Source organism: Erythrolamprus reginae, chromosome 2 (genome assembly GCF_031021105.1).
Source record: "Erythrolamprus reginae isolate rEryReg1 chromosome 2, rEryReg1.hap1, whole genome shotgun sequence".
Taxonomy (NCBI): domain Eukaryota; kingdom Metazoa; phylum Chordata; class Lepidosauria; order Squamata; family Dipsadidae; genus Erythrolamprus; species Erythrolamprus reginae.
Window position 1 is genome coordinate 224,864,194 of NC_091951.1, and position 24,950 is coordinate 224,889,143.

General features: G+C 41.4%; 1 protein-coding gene across 1 annotated transcript in view; it reads right to left on the reverse strand.

Annotated features, from left to right (window-relative positions):
- Positions 1–273: 273 nt before the first annotated feature.
- FAM131B (family with sequence similarity 131 member B) overlaps positions 274–24,950 on the reverse strand; it is a 62,869-nt gene continuing 38,192 nt past the window's right edge. Inside the window, exons 2-7 of the mRNA XM_070736169.1 lie at positions 14,950–15,059; positions 10,851–10,886; positions 8,456–8,549; positions 5,844–6,035; positions 4,801–4,944; positions 274–3,701 (exon numbers count right to left, since the gene is read on the reverse strand). Of these exons, the coding sequence (XP_070592270.1) occupies positions 3,079–3,701; positions 4,801–4,944; positions 5,844–6,035; positions 8,456–8,549; positions 10,851–10,886; positions 14,950–15,059 (1,199 nt within the window). The 3' untranslated portion in view covers positions 274–3,078. The remainder of the gene's footprint in view (positions 3,702–4,800; positions 4,945–5,843; positions 6,036–8,455; positions 8,550–10,850; positions 10,887–14,949; positions 15,060–24,950) is intronic.

Below are 24,950 nucleotides of genomic sequence, written 5' to 3' on the forward strand. Positions count from 1 at the left end.
AATTTTGATCATTTTGTCCAATAAAATGAAAGCTGTAATCTTTTAGGACTTGGAATGCTACACAACAACAGATAACTGAAGCTGACGGGTTTTTTCCCCACTCATCTGGGGCCAAATGTAACTGAGTAACTTTTTTCTCTGCTGATGTACCTGGCTAAAATCAGAGCCATCAGTACATTTAAACATAGGGAGTAATAGGAAAGATATTTTAAGGGAAGATCCCTTTGCAGGGGATGGAGGGAGAGGAAGGTAAATGGAGTTTCATATCCCGAATACCGTAATTCTATTTATTTATAAACCCTCACCAAGAACTGTACAATTTAAAAGAAAATATGGTTATCTTTGTTTGGTAGAACTTTCCAAAGTTATAGCAAGCTACAATACAGTTGTGATTCCCTATTCCACCGTACACATTGTTCAGTCACATCCCCCAGTTCTACAAACACAAAATTAGCTTTCTCTTGTTTTGTTTTTTTACTGATTTTCATGCAATATGACCCTCTGGCATCTCTCAGACTGCAAAAAAATATACATCTCTCAAACATTTGTGATATGTGGCATTATCAAATGCACGTTGCTTACATTTTCCTTTAAAAAACACAGACAGTAAAATAAGGTATCTAAAACAAGATGAGCCGCTTATTATCAAGTTCAGTGAGCGCCGAGATGAAAGCAGGATACATTTACACAGAAACAAATTACCGTAAACATCCAGGTTTAGTCCTGGTCCTGGATAGGCACATGGAGCATAATGGTTTGGAGGAAAGGAGAAATCAGGCTGCCTGAATCTCCGCCCTCCCCCATCACAATACTTGGAAACATCTCAAAGCTTTCTGGTTATCCTGAAGGCTCGATGATGTTGGAGTAACAGGAGTTTCATTCATTCTTCATTTGCAGAGATGCACCCTCTGCCCTCTTCATGGTTCTGCATCGTTGCTGGGAGAATCCCCCCACAACTGACTGAATGCAGCAATTTAAGAAAAAAATAAATAAATGCAAGGACATGAGGTGTTGTCCCTCATATTCAGCGGAAGTTCTGTATCCAACCCTCTCAGCCTTCCGAGGTTGGCACTGTAGCATGTAAACATATTTTAAAAGAGAGGTGCGCTTCCCATAGGCTCGGAGGTTGAGCAGCCTCCCCAGCCCAAGGAGCCAGGAAGAGTCAGGAAACAGAGACAAGGAAAAGGATGGTGACAAAAGGCTTTTCTTTCATGCGTTTTGCTTGGATTATTTTTTGCCTGACCATGTCTGTATGATGAAAATGTTCTCAAAGAAGGTGCAGTTAATGGGGAAGACAGAGTTTCTCGGTTGTTGAAATACACGGAGTTCTCCTCAAATACTTCATGAAAAAGGGTGGGGGGCACTTCAGCTCCCTCTTGCTGATGACATCTGAATGCAAAGCTTCTGAACCCAAAGTCCCCCCCCCTTCTCAACACAAAAGGGTAAGATCTGAGTAAACAAAGCGCTGCTGTGCAATTTACTCTTCAATTTTCCAGCCAGCAGACCCAGAAAATACAAGCTAGTTGCAAGCCACGTTGAAATTTCAGGTAAATAGAATGGTGTAGGAATGGAAGAAGAAAAGAGCAGAGAAAATGCTATTGCCTGTGGGCGTTTTCTCACAAGAAAACGTAGGGTCACCTTCTATGGCAGTATCCTTATTTTTGCTCTTTTAATGATGACCATAAACTTTTTTTAATTGATTTTGACCATTTTTTATATTATTATTTTCCTCCATTGTTTGTGTCTAAATGCTAAAATAACAAAGTATTAAAAACTAGTTTTTTAATGTTAATTTCCATTTATCTGCCAAGACAAACCACAATTGAGAAAGGGATAACTTGAGATCAAATTCTATGGGCCACAAAACTTAGCAATCACTCACCCCCCAAAAAACTCTTCTTCAAATAAAACATGAGAAAAATGTGCTGCTTACTTTTTTCTTATTTTTGACTGAGCTAGGCATTATTATAAACACTTTGTTATTAGAACAAAAATCCTAGCAGGAAAATGGATGGGAACAGCAGAGAATTACTCTTGGCCCAGTCTCAATTTTGCAATATTTTCAGAGGAACTTGCAAGTCTAGAAAAAAGAGTATTACCTTACACTAGATGGCAACAGGCCATTCCCTCTGATGGCCAATAACTGTTGCAACAGAAACATTTGGGAGAAAAATAGATGAAAACTAAGTACGGAGTGGTACTTAGTGGTGGTATTTGTTTGCTTTTGTTTGTCTTGTCTTCCCTGCATACAATGGAAAGACTGAAGTCCGTGTCTGCATAAATCATATGATTGACAGATGACCCCCGCTCCCTCTTCCCTACATGCAAGTGCCCAATAATAAATAGAGGGGGGAAAACCCTCTCCAGCCCCCGTATAGGCAAAGTTAACAGAGGGTGGGTGCATAAAGAGGCTTTCAGCAGCAAATGCATGCACACGTGCTGAAGAATGAGGTTTGAATTGGACTCAGAGTACCTCAGTTTTATCACGGAATAGTCACTACCCCTAAAGTCCCACAGTCTGGATCCATGCCCTCCACGTTATGGTCCTCTAGTGAAAGCTTCTCTTCAAATAGCACCTCACTTCCATAAGTAGCATTCTTGATGAGGCCTGACTTTTTGTTGTTGTTGTTGCAAAGTTAACTAAGAAGCATCCCTCTCTCCCTTATCATTGACCCACCAGGTTCCAAGAGCCAGATCAGAGCAGCGTTTTCTGAGAGGCTGTGTTAAATCGAATCAGCCTCACGAAACCACTCTGGATAACAAGCCTAACTTGTTCCCACTGTTTGCGATGTCCACATGAGGCCACTATCTTGCATTCCCTGAGCTCTCTGGGCAGTAAGTCTTAAAAGGTTCAGCCTAACGTGTGCAGGAGGGGAAGGGAAGGAATTAGCAATGCCCAGCACTTTGGTCCTTGGCTTACCTTTCCATAAATCTAAGAACTAACAAGTGTGCTATGGGGAACTGGGGAGCCTGGGGGACTGAGATAGGAGGGACTGAGGAGCTGGAGAGGGGCTTCCCTGACACTTTCCCCCACCCGTGTTTCCCATGCATATTGTCAAAAGGTTTCGACAGCCAGCATCAGTTATTGGTTTCACCTTCTTCCTCATCAAAGGACTGAACTCCAGATGATGTAACATCAGAAACCTTGCGGCTAAGGGCAGCAGGCTCGGCCTCCTCTCTGGGTGAGAGAGACTCCAGATCCCGGCATACAACATCGTCCTCTTCTGGAGAAGGTTTCTTATTCAACAGGGGGGCTTTCTCCAGCACCGGGTTCCCTTCCTCTTCCGCGTGAACTCCCACCAGAGTGCTGTGGGACTCAGCATTCCCCTCACTACCAACACTATCATCACCACTAGGAGTTGTCTGAGCTGGCCATACATCTACAAGGCCAGTATTTTGGAACGCAGCCTGTTGCAATTGCTGGTGTTGCTGGTGTTGCTGCTGCTGCTGTTGTAGCTGTTGCTGCTGTTGTTGCATTTGCAACAATTGGTGCTGCTGGATAAGGTTGTTCTGGATTAAAACACTTTCCTGCAGGTTAGGCTGGCATTCCTCAAAGTTCTGGCCGAGGTAAGACCCAGCAGCTGGGGACGCAATGAGGGACTGATCACTGGCTTCCCAAGCATCAGATGAACCCAGGCAGTACATGCCTTGTGAGACGTACGAGTGAGGCCAGGTGTCATACTGCACCTGGGCCAGGTGTTCTGCACAGGAAGTTGAAAAAGAAGAATAAAAATGAGAGAGAGGTGAAAGGCAGAAATGAAGAAGATACAGGAAAGGTATAAGCAACAAGATTTTGTGGCAGGAAGGAAAGCTTGCTCAACAGTTCCCGGAGGAGTTTGTGAGAGGATACAATTTACATCCCTTAAAACGAACATCCCTTAAAATGGCTCCTTACACAGCTGTTAGACTCTCAAAATCTCACAGCTGTGAAGATGCATTTATGATATATATCTGAGTATTTTGATTAATCTAATGTACAGATCAAGCGAATATGGACTGAGAATATATATTCATGTTAGGTGTCTATGCTTTGATTGCATCACATGCTAGCCACCCCCAACCCCGTTTTAGCGAAGGGGGGAAAATTGCGATACGTCATGTGATGAAAACGTGATACTGCAGGTTTGACACCCCTGGAATAGCTCTACCTTACTTCCAGTAGAACAGTTCACTATTCCAAATGATCTTCTTCAAATAAGTATCATTTTCCTGTTGACAATTAGTATGTCAGGGGGAAGGTAAGATTTACTAATTTCTCAGCTTGCTACCGAGAGGGATTTTAAGCCGGTCTGGAGGACATTCATTGAGTTGCATCAGCCCCTATTTGTATTCTGAAGCAACATGGTCTAGAGTCTAGACACAAATTTGACCTAAATTCTATAAAGCTTGAGGCACAAAGAGACCTACCAGGTGGTATTGTGGGACAAATAATGAAAGTAGAATAAATAATATAATACAGAATACAAGCTGTGCCTTAAAGTGTTCGGTGATCTAGATAATATTAACTGGTTACAATAACTGGCCAATATTAGGGGTTTTAAGGCTGACAACAGCTTTTTAAATATTATTTAATGTGTTCAGTGCTGATAAAATATTTACAACTAGGATTTTCCTGCTTAGTGCTTAGCCAATGTACTGCACAAATAAATAGAAAGTTCATAACAGATAACTAGGACTGGCATGATTCTCCCAATTAGTATAGCTTTAGCCTTCTCTAATTGTCTTGTGAGAAAAAGATTACCTGTCTCCCTATAGCTTTATGTCCATCTCCTGGAAAATAAGAGGAAAATAAATATTCACCTTGATTCTCCATCATCTCTTGATAGTTTTCGTTGTAGTTGCCAGCTTGGTTTTCCTGACTGGAGTTGACACTTACATCTTCCCCATCCATGGAAGACCAGGCCATCAGTGTGGCTTCTGAGATAGCAAACTGTTGCATCACTCCTAGAATACAAAAGACAGAAAAGAGTAAATGTCAATGATACAAACTCATTCCTTTCTCCCACTTGCCAATAATCACAGACATCTGTCACTTCACTGTCTTTCTTTTCACTGTCTCACTGTCCAATATCCTGATCAATATTCTGTCTCAAAATTTCAACCTGAAATTTAATATTTTGAATGAACAATCTTGTATCAGAATGGCTGTCTCATACAAATAGGCACATAGTCAAGGGCATAGGAAGAAATCACACCCTCAAAGCATTCAAGAATGTTTGGAAGTTGCTAAAAATATGGAATAGGAATACAGACTTGTATAGTATAATTATACATGATGTCAGAGCCAGAAATATGATCTATCGGCATAACAGTATGTAGGGAGGGAAAAGGGATAATTCAACATAGAGATATTTTCAATGGAAATCTTTATTTGTTTTACTTGAGCCCGGGGGGGAAATTAGTGAAAAGATATTATCTATCCTGAGAGATTTGAATGGGTCCAGATCCATTCCAGAGTAAGCATATCTCCTCTAAGATAACTCTTGGATTATTTTCAAACTTTTTAAAATGTAAGAGGAACAGATCAGAAATTGTTATGTCCAAACATCTGAATATCCTCAGTCCATCTATGTAATTCCAAAGAAAAGCTATATTCCAAATAAATAAGATTTAAAATTTTGATTCTAATGAAATGGCAACATCTGCCTAATGCAGGTGGACAAAAGGTAGACAACAATGTCAAATCTGACTAATAGTACAAGTAATCATAATAATAGAGGAACAGTCATTGTGATTCCACAAATCGAGAAAAACTAGTCTGTATCCCCCCAACCTCCCTCCTCCTCCTTTTCTTCCTTCTTTTCTACCTAGAACCATTCGCATACAGAAAGGTGGTAGCATACCTGCAAGGAATCGAGCCTCTTTTTCTCCATCACTCAGGTCAGAGTAAGCATCCGCATCCTTGCGTACTGTCTCATGAGTATGTTGCTGGCTGCTGCCTTTGCCCCATCCCTGCCACTCAATCATGTGCGCAACACGACCCTGCCCCATGGCAGTGGGCTTGGTGACGTGATCCTTCATGGTGCGGGACATCCCTAAGGCGCCAGACATTAGTAAAACAAAGAGGGGCTATTATACAGCACCAGGGCAATCTGTCATAGCAACCTAGGGCATATCTACTTTATTCTCTCTTCCTGTCCCAACATAATTGCTCTACTGTTACAGGAGACTTCCCATAAAGGTAAAAAAAAAATATGCGCCATGGAACTCCAAAACTGAATTGCTTTACCCTCTTTTTATCTGTACAATATAATCATTCGTCACTGCAGAGGAGAATCTGGGTGCGACAGCAAGAGGCTAATTGGGGCCACAATATAACAACGTGTGTAATGAATTTTAAACATCCAACAAACTATGATAATAAATGCGCATAATCAATATGCTTTCCCAAAAAGAAAATGTTATGGGGAACAAAATCAGGACTTCACCGATGAAGAATTAGCCCTCATGGTTGTCTTAGAAATTATCTTCTATCCTCACCAAACCCTCAGGTATTTTATAGACTTGCTCTATGCCCACAGAAAGAAACTTTCATTGGCGCTTAGGGTAGTTTTTCTCCTGATGTGCACAAGAGCGGATCTGGGGGTGGTCTTTGGTTCCAGCACAGCAGGAAGGAGAAAGAGATGATCTTATATGTATCTAGACTGATCCTAAAGCACCTGGAAAAATGGATCATTGATATTGCTTAATGGGATAGAGAATTTAATGAGACATACAACAAAACTGATCTATGTATTACATAAAGAAATTAACACTCTTTCAAAAGACAACGTTGATTTTAGCTTTCTGTTCCCTAACTGTTGCTCTTTATGGGACAGGAAATATATATATTTTTATTTATAAATCAAAAAGTTTATAAAAATTGCAAATTACAGTAGGCAAGAACATGAAATTATACAATTTAATGTTCATTCATCAAAAGTTAAATATGTTAATTGTAATGTATTGATTGTTAATAAAAACAGGGCTGTCTATTTTCAGAATGTTTTTAACCATGAAAGATTAATGTTAGTTAATTCTAGCACTTGCTTCCTTTCCTAGTTATAAATAAGATTTTCAAAAACTTTAAACAGATTTATAGAACTTCTTTAATTCTGTGAACTTTGGGTACAATCCTTTCCTTTTTCTCTACTATGAGCAAATTGAATGGAAAATTCTGTTATTTAAAATGCTTTTAAGGACAAAATCCTTCCCCAGGCTACATAATTACATAATGTAATCACATGGAATAAATGCATAAATAATAAAATAGCAAAACACAGATAAAGGACAAAAATCACAGCATCATAACAATACTAAAACCATCATTATTAAAATCAAAATACAACTGCATCTAATCCCAGAACTATCCCCACGAAAAGCAGAAAAGAATAAATATATATTCTGGATTTCTAAAGTTGGTGAGGCTTGATAGCTTCTAGATGCCAACCATTCCAGAAATGTAGAGTGCTGTAGAAAACCCCTGTTGTTTTGTATTGGTCAGCCTGTCACCTCAAAGAAGGCAGGAGAAATTACTGGTCTTTAAAGGTGAACAGGTTGGTACAGGTGAGGGTGACATCCTCTAAATAATTTAACCCTTAACCGCTGCTTTAGGGGTTAAATCCAGAGCTTTAAAAGTCACTATGAAATAACTTGATATCCAGTGCCATGTAGCCCAGATACTCCATATCCCCCAAAATTTGAAATGGGTCATCTTATAGGCAGCTGCAGATTATAGTCTATCTTTGTCACCCTTACTGAGTGGGTAACCAAAGTGAAGTCTGGAGAACCAGCTTAGGTTCCTGACCATCCCAGTCCCTTGGCTTCTGCCATAGGAAGAGTGCTCTAGAACAAAGAATCCCCAAAATGCGAATCTCTATCAGGGGAGATCAGCATATAACTTTAGGAATGCATTCCTCAATCCTATGTTCTTTAGAACTGTGGTCCATGGCTCCCCAACCCTCAGTTAACCAGAGAGTTGTGATTCAGTACTGAGAGGTATTAAACTTAGGAAGGCTGCTGGGAATACATATATATATGTGTGTTATTAAAGCATAAAGTCTAAGACATTAATTAGCAATTAAATGTCAAGAATACACACCCTTATTGTGATGGGGGAGGATTTTTTTTTCAATAGCAAAAAAGACTTTGTTCTGTAATATATGAAAAAGTAATGGGTCTTTTCCAGTTTTATTTTTACCCTCGACAGACAATAGCAAATTCTTGTAATGCACTCAAACACACCTACCTGCTCCAACACAGAAATGTGAGAGAGTAACGAACCAATTCCGAGACATAGGAGCAACGAGGGAACTGATGAATATATAGCACTTAATCCTGCAATTTGGGTAGGTAATAAAATTACCAAAAGTTGGTTTTTTTTACTCCTGTTATTTCATAAAGCTAGGGCAAAAAGTGGATAAAACCCAGGTTAGTAAGAAGTACGATTTCAGATTCACAGGTTTGAGATCCTCACCAGATAAGGATGACTTAGCAAGAGCTCCAATCCCATAGGCATTTGAGTTTCGTTTCAGTTTGGGAAGAATTGAGGTTGTATCTTCCATGGATAGCTGAAAACAGGTCATACCAAGAAACAAAACATGAGATAGAGAAAAGGAGCAGGATGTATTCTGATTTGAATTTCTAAGAAAACAAGAAATAGAAATCTAAAATAGAAGGAGCAAAGAAGAAAAAACAACAATAACTGCAGAAAGTTTCTAAGACATGTATTACTTTTACATCAGCTCTAATGAGCTAAAGTTACATTTGGTGTCTGGCTGGAATGCGTTTTGCCAGCAATTTATGATATATTATATGAGAAGGTTAAAAAACAGAAAATAAATAAAATTCAAGGTAAAACCTACTGTGTATGTAAAGCTCTCAACTGCTTCAGAGCATTTCTAACATAACAACTAATAACACAATACACCATCACCGTGTCAGTGGATTATAAATTTAGACAGGCTTATATCACAGCGATAATGCTGTAATATAATGCTGTAAATTGGTGGTCTGAGTGAATAAAGAAGAGTAAGAGTGGATTACTGTTATCTGGAGTCAGATAAATACTGAGTAGATAAGGTCAGAAAGTGTTTTTCAAAGGTGAAGATTAACCCAGCTGCTTTCTTATTTTGATTTAGTATAGAAACCAGAATGATAAAGGAAAGACTGGATTCAGGGAACTTTGCACAGAAGTCACTATTTCTTCTGCTCTACAGCAAGTAATAGAAAACTCATGTCTTAGCATTTTTCCCCCCTGTCTCTATTTCTCATCTTTGAATGCTACACAAAGGAACCACTCAACATTATTGTTGAGGAACATGAACATGGTGTACAATCACAAAATAAAAATAAGAAATTGAAAAAAATATAGGAATTGAAATTGGGTACAAATCCTCCCAAACCACAGGTGTGTCAGTTAATTTCCCTTTTATATTATCCATGCAATCTGTAAGAATCCATACTCCTGAACTTCCCTCTCTTCTTACTGAAAGCCCCCTTCTCATACATACACTAGATTAGCCATTTTTCCTGAATTTGCCATTTATTGCAAATGGTATTGTGTGGGGCACAGAAAAGCCAGGCATCAGAAAGAAGGTAATTGAAGAACAATGTCGGGGTACTTTCCTTTAAAATAAAAATGGCAGTATTATGCACATATATTGTAATTACTCTAACATGTCCTATGATTTAATACTTGTCTCCAGAAAATGGGCTACAAAAGTCATTGGTCATCTAATAAAAATTGTACTCAGAACATTATAGAATAGATATTTACATTTAGCCATGATCTGAGCATTATTGTATGCCTTTAAGTAGCTCATTATTGTTTCATCTAAGCACTTTATATGTCAGTGAAAAAATTAAATGGATGACAATCTCTCCTTAGCAGAACATATGAGGTACTTATTAGAAGTGTTACTCCCTGAAGAATGTACAGAATGGCAACTGTGTACTTCACAGATCTACAGAATGAACATATTTGCTTTTTTCTCTATTGTGTGAGGGTTTTTTTCTTTTAGATAATTTGTCTTGGGTGTATTGGCAAAGCAATTTATGTAGTCCTTTTTTTGTCGTGTTTGGTTGTCCAAATACATCATATTGTGTCTAACACAGAATTAGGTTTACAGTTTAAAACTATATAAGACAAGTTTTCTTTTCTAGATATTTAGTTTTTTGGTGATGAAGACTACAGGACCTAACTTCTTTAATAGCATTTGCATTCTTTAATGAACGGTGATTTTTATGTCCCCTTTTACAGAATAGTATGTGTTTGAATTTATGTATCCATTTATACACATGGCTTACAAAGCTATGAGAGTCTGAATAATTTGGATAAAATATATATTATTTTAAAATGCTAGGATAAAAAAGAGAATGAAAATAAGGAGTCATTAAAATAGATGTTTTTGGATTGTTCTTGCAAAGGATAGTGATAATATCTTATAAAAATGCTTGCAATATAAATTTAAATTAACCTATGTCCTTGAGTCCAGGCAGGCATATTCAAAATAGCTAGCAAAATAGTCATTCAAATATCCATCTACTTTAAGAGCAGATTTTGAATACCCACCCACTCACAGATCAGATTTTCTGCTGCTGAGGGAGGTCATGGACAAATGGTTTAGCTAATTGGAATTTGACCTTGAAATACACATACCTTCAGTGTGTTGAGCTGCCATTCCAATCAATTATTTGTTTTTTCTGGACAAAGTATCAATTGAACTAGAAGCAGAAAAAATGCTCAATCTAAGGTGTGACCCTGAATTTACTAGAAGCAAGATAGGTCACTAATGGTCATCTCAAGACCCACCAGAAGCAAAACTCTCACATAGACAGACTGACTCAGCTAGAGTGCTGGATGTACTCACATTAATGCCATCCCAGGAGAAATCTGTCCGTGTTTGCTACATAAGAATTAAGATAAAACATTAGTAATACACCCAAACTCTCCCCATACCATATTCATATAGCAGTTGACTTTATCGCTTCCTCTACTAAAGATTTCAGAGACCAGGATGCATGTTTTGGGAGAGACTGTTCTTGATGGTAGTTACAGCTGGATGTGTGTTGCACAGTAAATAGAGATTAGGGAGAAGGAAAAGCAAACTGATATGTGGTGAGAAAATATAATTATTCCAGGATCGAAGCTACATGGCACTGAACATTAATGATACTGTCAGATGTTCATTTAAACAATGCGTTGAAAACTTATTTATAGCAGCAGTAGATGATTAAGTAGGTATAGATTTATAAAACTGCCTAAAGCTTAAACACAAATCTAGCTGGGTGACCTTGGGCCAGTCGCTTTCTCTCAGCCATAGGAAGGAGGTAATGGCAAAGAACTATGCTAAGAAAATTGCTGGCACTTGTCCAGGAAGTGCCCAAGAATTGGACACAACTGAACAGAAGGGAGAAAAGTGCCTATAGCAAAATATCTTTAGTTTTCCCCTTCTTATCTTCTTCCATCCTAGCTTATTTTCTCATCTTCCCTTCCTTCTGCCAAGGTGAACTACTCTGAAAGCTACCTTCCTTTTATTATTTTCATTACTCATCCATTTTTTGATGTGGCCCTTTACTTATAGAAAAGCTTTCCTCTCAAAATTTGCTCTATTTTATCTATATATACACAATATATATCTAATTGGATTTTTCTTCCTCTTGACTCAGCTCTTCAATTCTTCCTTTCAGTTTCCTAGATGCTGTCTCATAAATTGTTTCTGAGATGGCATATTGGCAGGAAAACATTTTAGGGTCGTTAGCTTGACATGGCCTCCCATTCTTCAGAAATACCTATGAGTCCTCCAACAATCAGCTGATGGCACTGAAGGGTAAGCACCTTCTGCCATTGTGTTAAGAGTAACTTCTGCAACATGAGGAAACTAAATTTACTACCGATAGTATGATGGAAAGTACCCAACAATGTCATTAACTCATCATAGGAGGTCCACTTTGCTGCCTGGATGGATCTGAAGCAACCTATATAGGAATACTGTACAGTACTTTCCTGAATATTTAGAAAACCTTTTCCAACACCATAGGCATCTTATCTCAAGCAGTGTAGCCTCACCTAGAGTTGGATTCATATACTGTATACATGTGAAAACAGGGGAATTATTAAACCTGCTTTCAAGTATAGTTTTCCATAGTTGTTTAGAAATGCTTGCCTATTCAATTCTAAGATAAAATATTAAATATTTTTATTACAATACATGTTCTTAAAGAGAAATGACTGAAGTCACACTTTACTCTTTAAGAACTTCTGCCCAGCACATCTCAAATTAAAAGAGGTTTTGGTAACATACTTTAGAAAATTGCTGTCTGGCATTGAGTGAAGGTAGTGGTCAAAACAGACAAGACTAGTCTAGCTTAATTATTAAGCCACTGAGTCTGAATGAAGCCAAAGCTCTGCATAGTCCAATAATTATTTTTTAACAGTGGTCCATGAAAGGCCAGTAGAAATTTTACAAATGGAGAAAAATGGAACCACCTGAGCCAACTCTACTCCCATTCAAATGGATATTACATTGAGTAGTCAAAATCTCCTGAAAAGAAATTTCAGGATTTGCAGTCTAAGCTGAAACATACATCAAATTTCTCCCATGTATTTGCAGGAGTTTCATAAAAGTAAAATGTCATGCTTGAATAGCATTTATCTATTCCAAAAAGCTCATTAAATTTCATTTCATACACCCTATTAGATAAGTAGGCCACACACAATTATCAAAAAATCAAAGTTATGCAAGAAAGATAATCCATCTGAAGCCATCTACTCTATGCTGATGGATAATGAAAACATATACACAAAGAGCCAACCCGTTTTTCCTTAACTCTAATCTCAGTATAAGTTTGAACTTTTTCAGGCACCCTTAGATCTAGTCATGTTTTCCCTCTGCAATTGATTGTACTTAGAAACAGTTTTTCTCTGTATAAATCATCCAAGTATTGTGAGGAGAGCTCCATGATTATAGCAAAAATAAAAGCATATACAGCATATACATATACGAACGCCTCTTCATATGAATTTTTCGAGATACGAACCCGGTGTTTAAGATTTGTTTGCCTCTTCTTAAGAACCATTTTCACCTTACGAACCCGAGCCCGGGTGCGTGGGCTCTCTTGCTGCGCCTGCGCTGTCTTACTGCTACAGGGATTCCCCTGCCTTGTGACTGCCACCACTAGGATTTCCCCTTTGCTTGCCACCCCCGCCAGGATTCCACGCCTCCCTTTGCTTGCACCTGCAGTTCCGAGGCAGGGAACACCTGAGCTGACCCATTTCCCTGCCACTTTCCCTTCTAGCTCTCCATTTCCTCTGCTCCCCGAAGCCGCCCCATCCCGCTGCCAAAATCCCCCCTAGCCTAGCGCTTCCTTTGCCCCATCTTGCTGCCAAAATCACCCCCTCCAAAAGCTTCCTTCGCCACCCCAAATCGCTCCCAAAATCACCTCTCTAAAACCTTTCTACGCCACCCTAAATCACTCCCAAAATCACCTCTCCAAAAGCTTCCTATGCCACCCCAAATTGCTCCAAAAATCACCCCTCCAAAACCTTCCTACGCCGCCCCAAAACGCTCATAAAATCACCCCTCCAAAACCTTCCTACGTCGCCCCAAAACGCTCATAAAATCACCTCTCCAAAAGCTTCCTACGCCACCCCAAGTCGCCTCCAAAATCACCCTTTTGACGAAGGCATCAGCCTTCGCTAGGACTTCCATTCCTCGCTTCTCCTTGCTCTCCGTCTCCACTCTGTTAGCCTTCACTTTGTCCGCCCGAACCTAATTTTGGAAATTTGGCATTTACAAAAAATAGAAAATGGCGCAGGGGTAAATGGGCTGCAAAAAAAGGAGGGGAGGGGAATATTTTGGTCAGAACCCGATTTGGTCGTGGTCGGAAGCATTCGTGACCAGAGGTTCTATTGTAGTGTGCTGTTTTCTGCTGCTTGGTAGTAGGCTGACTATTATGTGATTAAAAGGGACGACACTGCATTCACATCTTCTACTCCATCATCATAATATTCAATCCAGTCTGGTTCTTAGCTGAGTGCTGGGGGATGGGGGAGGAATTATCAGAGGCCTCTAGGGGACCAGGGCTGGCCATACGTGATGCACAAGATTTACTACCAAATCATTAAATGGCCTGAACTGAATCAAGATTCTAGAGCAAAAGGAGAAAATTATCGACATGATCACAAGAATACAAGAGGATACCGTATAGGGAACATGAGTGATTTTATCTCTCCAGTACTCATTAAAAAAAATTCACACATAAGGATTTATCCTAGGCACTTCATGGAATACAGTAGTCCCTCACCTATCGCTGGTGTTACGTTCCAGACCTGGCCGCGATAGGTGAAATCCGCGATGGGGAATTTATTGACTGATAGTACTTATTTAAGTATTTATATTGTAATTGTTTGGTAAGTTTTCATTGTTTTAAGTGTTTATAAACCCTTCCCACACAGTATTTATTTTAGATACAGTATTTAAATACAGTATTTACAATTTTAGATATATATATATTTTTTGAAAAACCTACCGATTGAGTTCGGCGGGCTGTTTAAATCTGCCAATCGACTTCCTCAGAAACCCGCGATGAAGTGAAGCCGCAGTAGGTGAAGCATGGTATAGCGAGGGACTACTGTACTGCCAAATGTTTTTGATAGCTAATAGTTATCTTATTGGATAACTAATAGTTATCCAATAAGATAGCTAATAGTTATCTTATTTGATAGCTAATAGTTATCTTATTGGATACAAATTCCAAACAATTATTTGTTTCCTGCCAATGTATATCAAGTCAAAATGAAAATTAAAAAAATCTTATCATTGTCTACATTAAAACACCCCCACCCCTTTTGATTATTTGAAAGATCCCACATCTTTATCCTGTTGTTTCTGTAGTTTTGGATGGGGAATTCTCTTTGCTGATGATCCTTGAATACTCTCTTATCTATGACATGAAATGAATGCTCACCTCAGTAGATGGTCTGTGGATGCTGCTTCCATGGAGTGAGCTGGTGCTGTCCATATTGATCTGGTCCACATCTTTTAGCCCCTTCCAGTCCACAGCAATCACTTCGTTTCCTGAAGTCACACACACACACAAAATCAGGGTTCTTACTTTTTGTACTGATCACATTCCCAAATTTTGCGAAGCTTCTTCTCGAGTAACATTGTACCAGCACATATACAACCTTTGCCAGATCAATTCTCATCTGCCTGGAAGCCACACTGTATATCGGACATTAATACAATTGAATGAGTCCATAGGTATTTCATGAGAATAGTACTCCATTCTTCTCATAATAGAATACCTTATGCACTAGGCTTGAAATTTTGGGCCTGGGCAACCAAAACTACATCAACTACAGTCTGACCTAAGCTTAGTACACAAAATTGTCTGCTACAACGTTTTACCTGTCAATGATTAGTTCAGCTTCAACCGCAATAATACATGGGCAAACGAAAGATATAAACTCATAGTAAAATGCTCCAAACTCAATTGCAGAAAGTAAGACTTCAGCAACAGAGTGATCAATGCCTGTAATACTTTATCTGACTCAGTTGTTACACCCTCTAACCCTCACAGCTTCAACCTTATACTGTCTACCATGACCTTACCCCGTTCCTAAGAGGTCCGTAAAGGGGGCATGCATAAGCGCACCAGCGTGCCTATTGTCCCTGTCCTACTGTCCCCATTTATTTGAATTCATTTCTTATGCTTATACTTATATGTTGTTATGTTATGTTTATACTGATACTTGTTTTCTCATACATCCTTGACTGAATGAATGAATGAATGATTGAATTAATTAATTAATGTTTCCTTGGCCTGGGATGTCCTATAGCTGATATAAAATGTTAATTTGAGCAGAAATCTCTGAACAAGGCAATCACACATTTCATTAGGATGCCCCCTTCACCCCAAAGATGATAATACACTACTGAATCAAACTGTGATCTGACATTTTTAAAACTGTTAGAAGATTGGATGAAATATTATTGAATGCCAGGAAAATTGCAAGATTCACCAATCACTGAAACTGAAAGAAAAGAGACCCCTGGATTTCAGAACAGCCATACAAGTTTTAAGAAAATGTGATGTCACTTCAAATTCTTAGCACACTTTTTCATTATGGAAAAATACATGAGAAGTTTAATAAATAAATATTAACTGGTATTTGGGGTACATCAAAAGAATCAAATTCAACACTAATATCAAATATAAATTATGAAGGATGAATATCATCTACAGAGTGGTCCCTTTCTGCAGCCTTTTGAGTCCCTTCTGAGGACAACTGAAAACTGGTGGCCCAGTTTCCTCCTCTTTTTAGGAAAATCATATTGGAAGCTAAAAAAAACTCAGATCATAATTTAAAAGAAAAAAAAACAGTACAGTACTATCTAAATGTGTGTTATATTGCCACTCATTCTTATACATGAGGCCCTTGGTCACAAAACTTTGCTCACCCTAAACTAGTAATATACATATGTTAAAATTTTAGGTAGATAATTAATAGTTACATTATCTTAAATACCACATGGAGACTAATCTCAAATAGGATTTGTATTGACAGACATTTAAACAGGACTTGTCATTCTTTTCTCCATAATCAAGAGCCTCCGTTTCACAAACCATTCCCCAAAACTGAAATGCATAGATAGATAATTAGATATTGCAGTCATGTGTCTTCCTCTTCCCTCCCATTTTTTAGATAACTGAAACAGTTCAAGGCAAAACAGGATGGGTTTATTTCATTTTAAACGCCACCTAATCAATATTGTACAAAGCCATCTTAAGAAAACTTACAAAATTGGCTTCTTTTCTTAATCTAATCCTAAACTGTAAAATATTTAAAATCGACATTTAAAATGGACATTAAAAAACACAACAAAGAATGTTCTTTCTACACCAACTCAGAAAGCTCAAACTGCCCAAGGAGCTGCTGATACAGTTCTACAGAGGAATCATTGAGTCTGTCATCTGCACCTCTATAACTGCGTGATTGATTCTGCAACCCAACAAAACAGACACAGACTTCAGAGGATAATTAGGGGGGGAAAACCCAAACAATTGCTAACAACCTGCCTTCCATTGAGAATCTGTATACTGCACAAATTAAAAAGAGGGTTGTGAAAATATTTACAGACCTCTCCACATCCTGGACATAAATTGTTTTAACTCGTACCCTCAAAATGATGCTATATAGCACTATAAACAACTAGATACAAGAACAGTTTCCCCCCGAATTCCATCACTCTGCTAAACAAAACATTCCCTCAACACTGTAAAACTATTTAAGTCTGCACTATGATTAATCTTTTCATTGTTTCCATCACCCATCTGCTCCCACAAATGATTATATGACTACTGTATAACTATGTTGCTTGTATTCTTACAATTTATAGTGACTGGTTCCTAGTATGCTTATTTGTACCTGGACTATCATTAAGTGTTGTACCTTATGATTCTTGGTGAATGTATCTTTTCTTTTATGTGCACTGAGAGCATATGCACCAAGACAAATCCCTTGTGTGTACCTGGACAATAAAATTCTATTCTATTCTATTCTGTTCATCCTATCCTATTTTTCTGTAACTATGGACATAACAAAATGCCAGGGTGTTTGAATTATAAGCACTTAATATGTATCTGAAAGTACTGGGCACTTGCCAGAAAGTGTACCATTAAATGTAAATTTATAACATGGTGTGTACTTCATGGGTTTCAAGGCAAAATGTTGCCATGACATTCAAAGGCGCAAGCACAAAAGAGCTAACTTGAATGGAAGGAATGAAGCAATAATAATAATTATAATAATAAAAGAACAGGAACCTACAGAATTGAAAAAGAACATGTGATGAAAGACTTGCTGGATTGCTGTCTGAATTCTGCATGAAGCAAGCTGACAGGGGTTCCAGTTTTGTCTGTGCAGGTATATTGACACTGCTCACAATGCAGAACACCAAGCTGTTGGCTTGTTCAAGCAAAGCAATAAACAAAGCCTGGAATATGGCTCTGGCTTTGAACACACAAGCATTCCTGCTCTGCCTGGATAAGGTAATATGTTAAATCTAGAGTATATGAATTCATGCTATTTTTTCCCCATGAAAATCAACATTGCCCCCTCAGTCCTCACAACTCATATTCACTTTACTGTAGTCATGATTATATTTGTGTATTCATTATACCACTTAATACACTAATTTCCATGGTGTTCTTCCATGATATACTGTAGCTGGATTTGTGAGATTTCCACAGTAGAATTGGGTTGCCTGATATGCAGACGTATTCATAAATAGTATGAATGTTATGAGGGATGAATTCAAAGATTTTACAGCATAGACGTTTAGATGTTATTGGGTTGGGCAGATATATGACATTCTTTGCCTTGCATGGGAGATCAATGGCATCCTAATCCTCTTAACTATTTGCTGTGCTTAATTGGATATGTAGGGTTATACTTTCATTCTTTATATATCCACTGGCAGTTTTCAATGCATTCTCCAATGGAAGTCTCTAAAGTAGTGGTTTCCATGCCAGTGGTAAAATCCTACCAGTATGCCCCAGCTTGGATGTACCGGTAGTGATTTCCATGCCAGTGGTTTGGAGAACCGATAGCGGCTCTGTCCACCCGCCTGGATGTTGTCATTTGATTTTTAACCCTCTGCGCATGTGCAGAGGGTGAAAAAGTATGAGCAACGATGGGGTGCATGGGTGCAAAATAGGTGCTTCTGAACCGGTAGGGAATAGGCGTTGATTGCTTACCTGAACGCCTCTTCTCGTACGGTGAGCGGGTACAGCAGTCACATGGGTTGCTCATGTCCAATCCGGTGGAACTGAGCCTAGTGTTAAAAAAGCTTGCCGGATCCGCCCCTTCCCCAGAATTCGCGAATCCATAGACTAGGCTCAGCTGTGAAGCTCTGTAGTGTTCAACTCTCATTGTTAGAGGAAGAAAGGTTATAGGAAGGTAAAGAAGACACATACAAGGGCGGGAAGTGACTGCTGTACCCGCTCACCGTACGAGAAGAGGCGTTCAGGTAAGCAATCAACGCCTATTCTCCGTACTGAAGGAGCGGGTCCAGCAGTCACATGGGACATACCCAATAGATGGTCCCTAGGGTGGGATTAGATTGCTATCGTGTGAGATAACGGATTGGAGTACCCTTCTGCCGAAGGCAGCGTCCGCTGAAGCGTAAGAGTCAATCTTGTAGTGCCTGATGAAGGAATTTGGCGAGGCCCAAGTGGCTGCTTTGCAGACCTCCTCCAACGGGGCTTGAGTCGCCCAAGCGGCCGAGGTGGCTGCGCTCCTGGTGGAATGCGCTGTGATGTTCCTTGGAACTGAGAGGGAGGCCGACTCGTAGGCCTTAGATATAGTCCCTCTGATCCAACGGCCTATTACTGTTGAAGACACTTTGGCACCCATGACTCTGGGGTGATAGGCTATAAAAAGTGCTTCTGACCTCCGAAAGGGTCCTGTGCGTTGGATATAGATTCTCAGCGCTCTAATGAGATCCAGGGTGTGCCATCTAATTGCCAAGGGATGGTCTCGTTGGAGGCAGAAGGAAGGTAGGACAATATCCTGAGTTCTGTGGAACATGGAACTGACCTTGGGTAAGAAGGTGGGGTCCAGTCGCAAGACTACCTTGTCCTGATGAAATTGACAAAGGTCCTGCCTGATTGAGAGGGCAGCCAGCTCCGAAATGCGTCGGGCAGAGGTAATAGCCACCAGGAATGCTACTTTAAAGGATAGGTACCTGAGGGACGCCGATTTTAGGGGTTCGTATGGTGCCTGCGTGAGGGAATGGAGAACCCGTGGCAAATCCCAGGATGGATACCTGTGGACCTTGGAAGGTCTGAGGTTGGCTATGCCCTTGAGGAATTCCTGAACTTCTGGAAAGGAGCGGAGAGGCTGTCTGCGGGGCCCCGCTAGGACAGAGGAAATGGCCGCCAGATGACGCCGGAGGGTGCTGGTGGAAAGTCCCTGATGGAAACCTTGCATAAGGAAGGAAAAGATTCTGTGTATGGGAATGCACAGGGGAGAGAGGCCTTCCTGTAGACACCACTGGTGAAACTTGGACCACGTGTGGTCGTAGATTCGATTGGTCGAACCCCTTCTGGCCTTTAAAATGACCTCCACTGTATCGGGGTCGTGGCCACGCAGTTCTAAGTCTCTCCTGATAACAGCCAGGCGGTGAGGTGGAACCACTCCGGGTCTGGATGGAATGAGGCCCCCTGCCGCAGCATATCCCCCGAAACGGGGAGTCGCCAAGGGTCCTGGACGGACAACTGTTGGAGATCCGCGAACCAGGGCCGGCGGGGCCAATGAGGGGCGATTAAGATTACTCGGGCCCTCTCGGTGAGGACCTTGTGAATCACGTCCGGGAGAATTGGAATTGGAGGGAATGCGTAAAGTAGGCCTGGAGGCCATGGGCTCCGGAGGGCATTGATTGCTTCCGCTCCCGGGGATGGAAATCTGGAAAAAAAAAACGAGGGAGTTGGGCGTTCGCATTGGTCGCGAAGAGATCCAGAACTGGTAGGCCGAATCTGAGGCTGATTTGATGGAACAGGTCTTGATGGAGGTTCCACTCTCCTGGGTCTATCGTTGCTCGAGATAGCCAATCCGCCTGGACGTTGAGGCTCCCCGAGATGTGGTCGGCTAGGAGCGACCGAAGATGTTTTTCCGCCCAAAGGCCTAACTTGAGGGCCTCCCTCATGAGGGCCTTGGATCTCGTGCCCCCCTGTCTGCAGATATGGCTTTTTGTGGCAATGTTGTCGGTGAGAATGAGAACGTGCCGGTTGGGAATGCGAGGAGAGAAATGCTTCAGAGCCAGGGAAACGGCTCTTAACTCTAGCCAATTGATTGGCTTGGAAGCTTCCTCCGGGGACCACGTGCCCTGGGCTATCATCCCCTGGGCGTGGGCGCCCCATCCCGATAGACTGGCATCTGTGGTGATGACAAATTGATCCGGGCACCTGAACGGGGATCCTTTGTCCATGGCCGGAGACTTCCACCACTTGAAGGATCTGCGAACAATTGGTGGGATGACAATGCGACGACTTGAGTTGCTGTGCCCCGATCTCTGAAAGGGTAATAGGAGCCACTGTAGTTCCCTAGCATGAAGGCGAGCCCAGGGAATGATGCCTATGCATGACACCATCTTCCCCAAAAGGGAAGACAGGGTTACTATGGATACTGAAGGTTGAGATAAAATGCAAGAAATTAACTCCCCTATACTGAATTTTCTCTCAGGAGAGAGAAAGACCTGGGAGGATTCTGAATTAATAATGGATCCCAGGTGTAAGATGGATGTGGAAGGTTGGAGATGACTTTTGTCAAAGTTGATGGAAAATCCATGGTCCTGAAGAACTGACATGGTGACAGAAAGGTCTGTTTTCACTTTCTCTAGGGAGTTCCCATGAATCAAAATATCATCAAGATAACATAAAATGTGAATGGGAGACGCCCGGATATAGGCCGCCAGGGACCCCAAGAGCTTTGTAAAGACCCGAGGGGCCGAGGAAAGGCCAAATGGCATCGCCCTATACTGGAAATGCCTGCCCTGAAAGGAGAAACGTAAAAATTTTCTGTGGCATTTGGCTATAGGAATGTGGAGGTAGGCCTCAGTGAGGTCTAAAGAGACCATGAAATCTCCCGGGTGGATGGCGGCCAAAATGGATGATAAGGAGTGCATCTTAAACTTCCTATATTTGATGAATAGGTTCAGCTTCTTTAAATCCAAAATAGCTCTCCAACCTCCGGAGGATTTTGGAACCATAAATAGGATGGAATAAAAACCTAGACCCTTCTGACCGGGGGGAACCGGTTGAATGGCTCTGATGGACAATAAGTGGGAAATGGCCTCCTCCATACGGTTACAATCTGAGGAGGACCTGGGAGAAGGGCAGGAAATACAACGTTTCGGGGGGGGAGAAATAAATTCTAAAAGGCCTGTTTGAACAGTGTCAATGACCCAGGGGTCCTTGGAGGTGAGACGCCAATTAGAGGCGAAATGGGCTAGGCGACCACCTATGGGAATCGAGGGAAAACTACCATCTAGGTTTTTTTGAAGCCCTGTTAGAGGACGCTCCCCTTTGGAAGCGAAAACCTCTGCCCCTGGAGTTCCTACCTTGGGAACGAAAGCGGGGGGAATACTGACCTGGAGATCTCTGATAGGAAGCCGCTTGATCTTGCTGACGCCCTGGGCGACGAAAGGACTGCGTTTTGGTAGCCTTTTTGGTGGTTGGACCCAATACTTTCTTCTTGTCCGTGGTTTCCGTGAGGAGTGGATCCAGAAGATCCCCGAAAAGAAGGTCGCGCTTTAAGGGTCCCAGAGATAACTGCCACTTCTGGCGTACTCCTGCTTGCCAAGGGCGAAGCCATAGGAGTCTTCTTGCCGTTGTAGAAGCTGCAATAGACTTAGCAGAAAATCTGGTAGATTGTAAAGTGGCATCAGCCACGTACTGAGCAGCTGCAAAGACCTTGTTGAAGTCTTGTTGACCTCTCAAGTCATCGGGAGGAATATGCTGTTGAAGTTGGCGAAGCCACAGAAGCATGGCTCTGGAGAAAAAGGAAGCCGCTGCAGAACTTTTAATGGCCCAGGAATCTGCGGTGAATCCTCTTTTGAGCATTTGTTCAATCCGCTTGTCCTCTGGGCGGAGGACTTCCTCTGCTTCGCCTGGCACAGCAGCCGCCGAGTGAAGGATCTTGACAGGTTCATCCGGTTTAGGAAAGGATAGGAGCTCCTCATAGGAAGAGGAGAGTTTGTACAATTTTTTGTCCTTGGTTGAGGGATTAAGCCCAGAGGCTGGGAAATCCCACTGCTTAAGTAAGGCATCTTTAAACAATTTAGGCATAGGAATTACCTCGTTATCCTCCTGTTCCTCTGTGAAGTAAGGTAAATTCTCCTCCGGGGGATCAGTGGATGTGGAGGCCTGTTTCTCCTGGGCCGCCAATCCCGTAGAAATTCTAGCTTTGAGGAGGAGAGATTTGAACAATTGAGAAGGAAAAATAGTAATTGGAGAAGGAACCTTTATTTGGGATTCCTCATCATCTGAGAGGCCTTGAAAGGGATCCTCATCCTCCTCCATATCCTCATATTCGTCCTGAGAGGAATCTGATTCATCCTGAATAGGAGCTCTAACCGCTGGGGAAGAACCCAAGGGGCGGGAGGGACGAGGAGGTGGAGGAGGTAAGGGAAGCGCATTGATGGTAGAGAATTTAGCATCAATGGCCTTGGATAACACAGAAAAAATAGATTGGAATTCAGGAGGTAAACTAGAAATATCAGCAGGAATGGCAGAAGAATCCCTGAAGGCCTGGGAGGATCCTGGCTGGGGGGAATCTTCAATAATATCTGGTTCCTCTGGACCTATTCCCCATAGGTTAGGTTGGGGTCTGTCTAGGTTTGGCTCATCCAGAGATAACACAGGGACCCCAGAAGGAGGCAGATTAGAAGCCTCTGGGGGGTCTTGACTACTGAGTACTTGGGCCTGTACTTTCAAACGCTTTGCTGATTTGTCATGGATTCTTTGTAGGGCTAGGTCCCTTCTCTTCTCAGCCCTGGTGACCTTGGTCGAGGGGCGGGCCCCTGAAGAAGAGGAGGTCGAGGCCTGGGGGATACTGGTAATCTCATCGCCTGTAGGCCTGGCCTCTCTGGGACCTTGAGTGGTGCCTCTCTTGGGAAAAGTAGCCATAGTCTGACAATTAACAGAAGACAAGGCTGAGCCAAATAACTGAATAATTAGGGAGAAGAATTTCAAAGACTTCCCAAGAGGAATGGATCCTGCTCCGAGGCCTCGGAGCTGCTGAGACTTGAGGGCAATCTGGGCAAACCCAGAGTTCGTGTCCCCAAATACAGCGTGGCCAGCCTCCCTAAACTTTAATTAAAGTAACCAAGGCACTCTGGTTGGAGGCTTAGCCGGTGGAGAATTAAGCCTGAGCGTCCCAAAGCCCACTCCGGGATCCAAGCGGTGGACTGAGGCCTACGCGGCTGGCAGAAGGCCAACACGAGAGGCCTAAATTTAAAAAGGGCGCGAAGGCCTTCGCGCCGAAAAATCGCTCCGTAATAGAATTCTTAAAGGGGAAGCGATCGACTAAGTCCAGGAGACTAGAAACAAGCGTCTCACTCCGCAGGAGGTATTTCTTAAGCCCTTTAACAATAATACTATAATGAATCAATGAAGCAATACTTGCACCAAGACCTCCAGGCCAAAGGATTAAAGGAATCCACAAGCGGCAGCGGGGATCGTAAACGGCAAAACAGCCGGGGGAAAACGAAACCGCAACTTCTCCCAAGGAAAAAAGCCGAGCCACAAACGGCTGGCGCTATTAGTGCAAGTAAACAAATAAGGATAAACAATTCTTACTACTTTTGAAGGAAAGATCGAAGGGAAGGTGTTAGAATGTTGAACGAGCTATCACAATACAACCGCAGGATATGCGAACTGAGCGAATTCTGGGGAAGGGGCGGATCCAGCAAGCTTTTTTAACACTAGGCTCAGTTCCACCGGATTGGACATGAGCAACCCATGTGACTGCTGGACCCGCTCCTTCAGTACGGAGAAGGTAAATAGATTTCACCACTGGCTCATGTCCACATGGGGACAATTTCATTTTTAATGGGGACAATTGGAACCTTGTTTAAACCAAGTTTAATTATTTATTTATATATTTATTAGATTTGTATGCCGCCCCTCTCTGTAGACTCGTTAATGGCCTTTTACGCTTCTTTCACATGAGTAGGAGAGAACAGTAAGAATTATTTGTCACTGTAGGCGGGGCATCAGAATTTTAGAGATGCTTAGGTGGTGCTTGGCCAAAAAAAGGTTGGGAACCACTGCCATTGTAAAAAAGGAAAAACCCGTCCTTGGTGAATGGAGTGCCCCGAGGTTGTCCATCTTTGCTAATAGAAGTAATGTAAAACTGATGCAACAAATATTGTTTCTAGAATTTTTTTTTAATAATTCCTTAG